We start from the raw sequence: 9,256 nt of genomic DNA, 5'->3' as shown, positions 1-9,256 counted from the left end.
ATTTTAGAGAAATGCTTAATAAATGCACTGTAACTAAACCCATTAGATTTTAGCCGACTAAATTTACTGTAGACTAAAACTAAAAACAATTCAGATGACTAAAATATGACTAAAACGAAATGGCATTTTAGTCAAAAGACTATGAGTAAAACTAAATCAAAATGTGCTGTCAAAATTAACACTGCTATTAACTAAGAGTTTTCCCTCAGTAAACTCCTAATTTGCTGCTTATTGATAGGAAGTAAGATAGTTGTTGTAATAATTATGTGTTTAGGGTTAAGGAATCTAGAATATGGTCATGCAGAATAAGGCTAATATGTTTTTTAAGTACTAATAAACAGCCAATATGCTAGTAATATGCATGCTAATAAGCAACTAGTTAATAGTGAATAGTGCTCCCTAATCTAAAGTGTTACTAAAACATGCCTTTTGACTTTTAAACGTTTCGTATCTATTCTGCAATATTTATCAGTCTTGCGGTCTGTTTTCAGAAGAAAACCCCAGAAGCAGAAATGGTTGTGGAGGACAACTCTTCCCCGATGAATGAAGTCACCTCCAGGACAGAGTTAGATGTCATTGAAGAGGCTGAGAATGAGCAGATGGAAACAGAAGATGAATGAATCTAGGCATGGAAAGAAAAACAAGGATGGAAGATACATGTTTTCCTTTCATTTGCTGTACAATGTTTTGGATTTTTGACGATGAGAGTCTAACTAGTACTAGTACTTTATCATTATATTGTTATTATTTTTTACATTTCTACAATCTCTCCATTACCCCAGTGGGACTGTCAGATTGATCGATGCTTGTTTGGGGTAGGATGAGCAGATTTGCATGTCTACATAAAATGCACTCCTGCACTTTTTGCACTGAGGCATATTTACACAGATGTCTTCCAAAGTTCATGTTCTGCAGCCTGTAAACATTTTTGCCAAAATAGACCCTTACAATCAGAAAAAAATCCTTGGAGAAAGAATGCATAAAGAACGGGCTTAAAAGATGTTTTAATGACTGTACTGTTATCTGACCTATTTACCCTGGGAATGTTTCCCTTTTGCCTTGAGACGCACAATGAATAGTTACACTTTGAGTGTATTATAACTTGTTCAAGAGGAATTTATTTTACTGACTTGGGGCACAGACTAGATTTGATTGTATATGTCAGTTGCTTTATTTTTGTATTCACTGCACAAATTCAGGTTTTGTATACTTTGCAAATGCCATTGAGACATTTAAGTCTGAAGATAACTTCTCTATAAAAGACTATTTATTTGAGCTTTTGTGAATGCATGAAGAGATCATTTCTGATTAGATTTGATCTGATCCAATATTTTGTGCTGGGACCACATTATAGAATCCATTTTTTTTTCCAGATCTTAGAAATTTATGGTACGCTTCACTTTCAATGTCTATTTTGCAAATTACTAAATGGAATGTAGGTTTTGGCCATTTTTAGGTCCTGTTTTAGGCGCTTATGTTACTCTGTGATTGTGGTCTAACTGAATGTCAGCACATACAAATAAACCAAGCACATATGAATGCATTATGGCTATTAAACAAATGTTGTGCTAAGCTGTTCTTTTTCGCATTTCTTGTGTTTTGTGCATATAAAAGAGAGAGGCTGAATAGAGTCATAGAATAATTTATTCATATTTCCTCAAAAGATTTTGTCTTCCAGTTCTTGAAAAATTAGAATTATACATAATACTGTATAACATTGTATGTTTGGCAATAAAGTTAGTCAGTGTTAATCTGTCAGTCATAAATACAAAAATTCAGATGAGCAACAAAAGAAAATACCACCAAAATAAAAAGTGCCAGTACTTTTGCTTCACTCCACAATGAGCTAAATATTAAGCTGTCTTGAACTCTTCTTGGCATCTATATCACCAGTTGTCTGCTAACGTGATTTATGCACATTATTGTTACATGTAAACATAACATGAGGGCAACAATAGTTATTCTGACTACTAGAGTCTAAGTGCTCTAATTTAAAAACTGACAATATTGTGTGTAGATAGGCCTGTCGCAATGAGCTGTCTGTTTCCGAGCATGATTTCTGCAATTGGGTCAGATCGAGGTCGGGACATATTCACACCTTAAAAGAAACTGTACTAGAGTTCATTTGGAACCAGACCGAGACCATCTCTTCAGCTGGGTCTCGGTACGGTTGTTTGATCCGCACCAGAGTGCTATTGCTGTATTCACACCTGCCAAAAATTTCCGCACCAAGGGGGGGAAACAAACTTGAGTTTGATTCAATTGAACCAAACAAGACAGGTTTGAATACACCCCAAGATTTATCCATATTCTGAAGAAATTAAATTGAAATATAATAAATATTAACAATTAAATATAATCAGAATGTGTACACTCACACATATTCAAGGTGTAAAGGGAAAAATATATTCTATACTTTCTACAGGTATCTAATATTTTGATACTTAATTTCCATGATCAAAATATTACAAATTAAAAGTTTGTTGTCATTTGGAAGTGTGCAGGCCTTCTTGCATTATTATGCTGTTACATTATGATTATATAATCAGTGGCATAAAATGGTCTTTAAAATGACAATAATATCGCTTATCGCAATTACTTCTAGGGCAATATATCGCATAACAAAAAGTTGTTATCGTGACAGGCCTATGTGTAGAGCCTCATTTAAATATTATGGCGGCAAAAAAATAAAAATAAAATCTAAACCAGTACGGGAAACTTTTCCATTTCTATGTAACAATATTTAGAAAAATGACCCGACATATCTGACTGTATTTTGTTAAAAAAAAAAAATGCTCATGGCTATTTTCTACATGTTTTATATTCTGAAACAACATAAATCTGAAGTACAGCGATTAGACCACTATCTCATTTCCCGTACTATACCCACAATACATTCTTTTGAATGAAAAATTCTCTAAAATTATTATTGTAAACGCTTTAGTATTTTTTTTTTTTTACATTGGCAATGTAAATCAACACAATTTCCAACAGTGCATAATACAAAAAATAACAGGATTAAAGTAAAAAGGCAGTAAGGTTTTTTTTTTTTCCCCCTTTCTGAACCAGTGTTAATCATCACAGCATTTCCTGACAGTCTGATGTTAGCTCTGATTCATTTAGGGGAAAAACCTGAGCACTTCTGCTTGCAATTTGATCTTGGTAGACTGCTGTAAATTCCCTTCATCTTTTTATTCACGGGATGACCTACAGATCATTATCAAAAAAACAAACATCATGCCACTTTGTAGATCAGATTTGTTCTCTGAGTTTTCTGTTAGGTCATCGTGATATCTTCTCTGTGCTGGTGCTGAACGCTCCTCCTGACAGGGACGTTGTAATGGCGATCGTCCTCTGTGACGATACACACGCAGGGCCACTCCTGCTTGTGGTCGTCTGGGTAATGTGTCACAAATTCGTCTGTGTCAGTCATATATAGTCGGAAGGCTTGAATGGTGTGCTTTAAGGCATAGCCCAATAGAAACATCTCTACCTACAACAAACAAAGCAAACATACATTTTCAAATTGTATTTTTTTGCCAGTATATATTAAAGCAGGTGTCTTCAAATTGAATAATAGAGAGACAGAGCTGTAGGTTTGTCAGTGTCATCATACTTGCCTGTTCTACCCCTCCACTGAAGCCGATCTGGCTCAGGTGATTGGCTAGGAGGGTTTGGGGGGTTTCTGATGTGTCGCGGGCAAAAAGAAGCCAGCAGAACACAGGCACTTCTTGATCTGCCATCATGTTTTGATGAAGCTCAACAGCTTTGGCCAGCATTAGAAACTTTAGTGCTTCCAAAAGACCATACTCCTCTTCTCCTCCCTGAAACACACGCTCACACAAATTGTGCTTCTCCTCTGGGCTCTCACAGGCCACTGCTGCCTGCCACTGAATTAAAAGCAAATACAATATACAAATGCATGAAAACACAGAAATGATCATGATATTTTCTCTAATTAAACTAAAAAGAAGCTGAATTTTACTTGGTAGAGGATAATGTACACTAATTGCTGTGATTGACCAATCACTATCAGCTGTGTAATACTGTAGTATATGCAATAATACACTACTGTTTATTTTCATTTATTTACTATTAAATTAATATTTTGTATTATTGCCTGTCCGATGCAACCAAGTGATGTTTGAAATCTGCATATAATACTAAATCAATAATGAATCATGAATCAATTTTGACTGGACTTTAAATAAATAAAAAATGAGCTTGATATTGGTGAACAAAAGGGTCTGTATCAATCACAAAATGCATTTCATGAACAAAATATTCATTTCGTGAAAGTAATATGAGATTGCATGCATTCCATTTATGAAAACAACAAAATGTTAGAATTGCCAGATGTTAACTCACAATGGTGATCAATATAAAGTCAGAATTGTGAGATAAAAGGCTGTAATTACCTTTTTTATTCCGTGGTAGGAACTGGCTTTCATAATAAAGTTTAATACGATAAAAAAACAGCATTTATTTGAAATAATATATTTTTATTACAATTATTTTAAATGTCTTTACAGTCACTTTTGATTAATTTAATAGATGACAATTCATTTCTTAAAAAAAAAACGTACTTAATCTATTTTATGTTTGAATAAGATATATGGAATGCACATCAGAAAAAAAGAGATTCACCTTCTTCTTAAGGAGATCCAAATAACATTTCAGTCTCTCCACAGAACTTTCCTTCTCACTTCCTGACTTGCATTCAGAAGGAAACACCCATCTAGCAATCAAATGCTCCTGAGCTTCAATCCTCTCTGGTAACTGTGAGAATAACCAGCAGCTGTTAATCTGAGCTAAAAAAACAACACATACATTAGCTACGTTTACACACATCCAAATAATTTGTTTCTAATCAGATTGATGGCTCAATTGGACTGAAAAGTCTTCATGTAAACACCTCAACTGATCCGAATGAATTGAAAGGGGTGGTATAGACCTGAAATAATCTGATCCACAGGCAAAAATTAAGCATATAAACATTTGAATCTGACCGTTTTCTCAATCAGAATCAAAAAATATAGAACCTGTGTCATGATGTGTATGTTTACATACGTGTTATGTCATACAATTTAAAAAAAGTGTTTATTTATGTTTCATGTCTTGTGAACTGCTCAAGTTCATGAAACGGAATATTTACTGAACATTTGTTTATATAAACTCTTCTCATATATTGAAGCTTTTTTTTTTTTAGCAGTGTCAAGGCAAAAGCTTTAATTATGCTCACGTTTGCTCTGGTGACATTATATGGTGACCTCCTCTGTTTCTGCATGCAACGACTGGGCAATACGCATGCAGTAAAGTTGTGTATGAAATACAAGTAATGCACATGTAAACAAATATGTGAACCGGATTGCTATGTTTACAGTTCATATAATCAGAACTTTAAGAATGTGAAATCGGACTGGATTCATTCTGACTGATGAAAATTGCATGTTAACATTCCTACTGTCAGCTTATAAACCTTAGTCTGGGTAGAAGCCATATGTTATCTGACGCAAACGAACAATCAGTACTCTTTCTCCATGTTACCTGCACCCAGGATCTAGAGGTTTATTTGTCAGCTAAAATCTACAAAATGACGCGCTTTGACACTTTTGACAGCTCCAGGGGTTTAAAGTCACTTTAAAGTCAACTTACATATGGTGTCTACCCTGACTGAAGTTATTACGAGTACAGAGGTCTCCTCACCAATAGAAAGCCTTCATCCTGCAGCCAGGTGGGCATATTTGTGCTGTTTGCCAGCACCTGATACAGTGTGGCTCGTAGGGCACAGTAGTTATCGCCTCTGGCTCTCCTCAGACCGCTAAAGCTACGGGACATCTCACTATAGCCCTTAAACAAACACACTGAAGTAAGTCAAACTTCTTAAACAAGCACAGACATGTCAATCAAAAAATCAATAGCATACTTTAAATACATTTCAGGAAAAAAATATGGCAAAGTTAGTTAGGTCACCTTTCTGATGAGATCGCTTTTGGTCGTGTTTCCCTTCCATTCTCTCTCACTGTAGGCCAGTATGTCCACAGCTGGTGCTAAGCTGCATCGGGTCTCTATACCAGGAACTAGACAAGAAGAAAAACAAATAATGGCAAATAACCAATGAGATGTTCATCTGGATACAGAAAACCTTTGGACCTTTCACATTTTCACAATGATTTGTCTGTTATACATTTCCTTAAAGGGATCATTTACCCAAGAATGAAATGTGACACGTGCCGTATTTTGCAACTGTTTCTGTCACCGATTGGCAGGGCCGGATTTACTTCTTTTTGTGACATAGGCAAAACACATTTTTGGGCCTTCCTTCCCTATTAATATAATAGGCCTAATATTACCACCCAAGCAAACAAAAATATTTCTTAATCAGTGGAAACGTTACAGTGTTTTCTATCGCAATAAGCGCTTGCGTTCAGTCAATAAAAACCGAATGTAGCTCTAATTTGTTTGAGAACTCAGAAAGACCATTCCATTAATAGGCGTGGCGTACCACTTCGGGAGTTATTTCTCTAATAATTTTAAAGGCCAGGAGTCACAACCACATATCAAGACATTGTTCAGATGATTTGTTTCAAGATATTTGACATGTTTCCATCCTGAAATGTGTTGAACAATTTTTTAAGCACCTCATCCCAAACCAAATTCCAAAACGTCATTTTAGAGCTAATAACAGAGGCTTGAGCCATTGATATGCAGGCTAATGCAGTTATTAATGCAGTCTAATGCAGTTATTAGAGAGAGAGAGAGAGATTAAGCACGTGTGAATACCATGCGTCTGTGTGGCTCTCAGCAGTGTTCAGCAGCAGCATCTACTAGTAGCGAATCTTTAAGTTAAAGTGCTTCAAGAACCTCCCTACTGAGAAATGTCTTGTAGCTTTCAGCTGCAAACTATTTTATTGATAAATTCACGGGGCGGCGTTGACGACAAGTTTCTGTCAGCGTGTGTGCGCGAGTGCGTGCGTATATGAGAGAGAACCGGAGAAAGCGCGATTTCCGTACATAAAAAAGGTGGAAGACGTAGAGAGAACCGGAGAAAGCAGGAAGACAGATCATGGAAGACATGGAAATATTTTTGTCATTTTTTACACTATTGTTTGTTATATTTATTTGCTCAATGTCTTCTGAGGTTTTGGTTCTTTTATTGTTGTAGGTAGCCCATAGTATAACAAAATATTATATCTCTTCATTGTGTTTGGACCCCCCCCTGGACGAGCGAGCATAGGCACGTGCCTATAATGCCTAAGCGTAAATCCGGCCCTGCCGATGGAGTTTGGGTTCCTTGCCACTGTAGCCTTTTGGTTTGCTTAGTTGAGGACACTAATTATTTGGCAATACTGTCGACTGAACTGAACTGAGCTGGACATTGACGTCACTGAATCAGCGATGAACTTACTTTAACTGGAAAATTGACTGTTTAATCTTATTCTCTTTTTAGAGCTGCTTTACAGCAGAATTGAATTTTGTTTGCACTATTTAAAAAATATTTTACTGTTTAAAACTGTAAAGCTGCTTTAGCACAATCTGTATTGTATAAAGCACTATATAAATAAAAGTGACTTGACTTGGAAAAGTAAACGATAGGGTTTGGTGAAAAACAAACCAAAATGTAATGCATTATATATGAAAATCCAGACCCTGGAAATACAATGCCTAGAAATCCCCCAAAAAATGATCTGTAAAGTATCGAACTTTATTCATAGAATTGAATATCTCTGGACCAGAACTCCATTTGTCAGATGAGTCAGAATGACAGTTGACACGTGAACACAATGTGCTTTCTTTGATACTTGTGAGCTCCAGCAGTGGTTTGGGTGGCTTGTTATTGCTGGCTCCCATTTCCATCTCCTCTGCTCCCAGATATAGGTCTGCACTCCTATGGCATAAAGAGGAACTATCATGCATATGATGTCAAGTATGACGAGTAGTCTTGAGGATCTAGCTGGAAGAGATAAAACTGTTATATTAAAGTACAACATCCCAGATGATAATGATTCATCATGCAGGGCAAGTCTAACTGGATCTAAAGAGGCTTTGTGATGATTCTTTAGCTCTTTTACGTCAGTTGTTCACATATTGTTTGTGAAAACCCCTCCTTCACTACTATAAATCGGATAGTTCCATTATTGTAAATATAGTTCTGGTTGAAGGGGTTGCAAGCAGTGCCGGCCCGTAGGGTTGTGGGGCCCTAGGCAAGATAACGAAAATAGGCCCCACTAGTGTAAAAATTGTCATAGCAATTTAAACGTATAACAAGTCTGTCTGTGATCGTGGACATCATTGCATTTATAAAACAAATACTAATACTAAAGCAATAAATATTATGTACAGTATAGCAGTCAGAACATCCCTTTTTTCGGCTCCATAAAGATACCATTTGGATTCCATTTCTATTACAATTTCACTTTAATCTCTCTCTCTATCATTCTTTCATTTCAATTCCAAAATCTGAACCAACAAAATCTGCACACAAAATCTGAACTGTAACTAGAAAAGTTTTCAGATAAACTTTTTTGTTATTTGCCAGAAATTATAAATAACACTAAGTTAGCTGTGCCTGTTTGTAGATACACAAGTTTCACAACTTGAGTTGAATTACTGAAATAAATGAACTTTTCCACGACATTCTAATTTATTGAGATGCACCTGTATATAGACTACTAATAATTAATAAAGAGAGAGAGAGGGGATAAAAAAACTCCTCTACACTGGAGAAATCTTAGAAGTATTATTTTTCCTATTTTTACCCAAATAAGGGAAAAAATTTAAAAAAAGTGAAAAAATGCAATATTCACAAAAATCACGTTGGAGGAAATCCCTAATATGGACAAAGGCATATGCTATTGCTGCAGTAGCTGAATAAAACGCAGATAGGACGTTTTAATGGATGAAGAATGAAGACAATAAACCCCCGATTGTGACTAAATGGTGTATCTTTAATATCTTTTTTATATGCATAATGTATATTTATAATGCAATGCTAATCGACATAGCCTTTATCACGGTATAGAATATTACAAAGTGATTTTGTCTCATTCTGTGACATTAAACCATGTCAGATCACAAAAGGAAGTTATTTCAAACACTCGACTGATGTTATGAAATGAATTTGGAGCAAAAACGTCATTAAAGGGGTCATATGATGCTGCTGAAAAGAACATTATTTTGTGTATTTGGTGTAACGAAATGTGTTTATGCGGTTTAAGGTTCAAAAAACACATTATTTTCCACATACTGTACATTA

General features: G+C 35.5%; 2 protein-coding genes across 4 annotated transcripts in view; one reads left to right on the top strand and one right to left on the bottom strand.

Moving 5' to 3' along the window:
• The window catches only part of LOC107724566 (progressive ankylosis protein homolog B-like), a 21,871-nt gene extending 19,844 nt beyond the window's left edge, over positions 1 to 2,027 (top strand). For 2 of the 3 annotated variants that reach the window (XM_016533544.1, XM_016533542.1), the window contains exon 12: positions 492 to 2,027. In XM_016533544.1, coding sequence (XP_016389030.1) covers positions 492 to 620 — 129 coding nt within the window. In that variant the 3' untranslated portion in view covers positions 621 to 2,027. The remainder of the gene's footprint in view (positions 1 to 491) is intronic. The other variant, XM_016533543.1, reaches the window with a different exon arrangement.
• Positions 2,028 to 2,783: 756 nt separating this feature from the next.
• The window catches only part of LOC107724559 (ubiquitin thioesterase otulin-like), a gene marked incomplete at its 5' end in the record, with an annotated part of 17,233 nt that continues 10,760 nt past the window's right edge, over positions 2,784 to 9,256 (bottom strand). The window contains 6 exons of the mRNA XM_016533533.1: positions 2,784 to 3,493; positions 3,621 to 3,890; positions 4,648 to 4,779; positions 5,707 to 5,850; positions 5,974 to 6,080; positions 7,803 to 7,888. Of these exons, the coding sequence (XP_016389019.1) occupies positions 3,278 to 3,493; positions 3,621 to 3,890; positions 4,648 to 4,779; positions 5,707 to 5,850; positions 5,974 to 6,080; positions 7,803 to 7,888 (955 nt within the window). The remainder of the gene's footprint in view (positions 3,494 to 3,620; positions 3,891 to 4,647; positions 4,780 to 5,706; positions 5,851 to 5,973; positions 6,081 to 7,802; positions 7,889 to 9,256) is intronic.

The sequence above is a fragment of the Sinocyclocheilus rhinocerous genome, unplaced genomic scaffold (assembly GCF_001515625.1).
Source record: "Sinocyclocheilus rhinocerous isolate Xijiao unplaced genomic scaffold, SAMN03320098_v1.1 scaffold1507, whole genome shotgun sequence".
NCBI classification, from domain to species: Eukaryota; Metazoa; Chordata; class Actinopteri; order Cypriniformes; family Cyprinidae; genus Sinocyclocheilus; species Sinocyclocheilus rhinocerous.
Note: the sequence above shows the minus strand (reverse complement) of the source record. Positions and strands in the feature narration are given on the sequence as shown.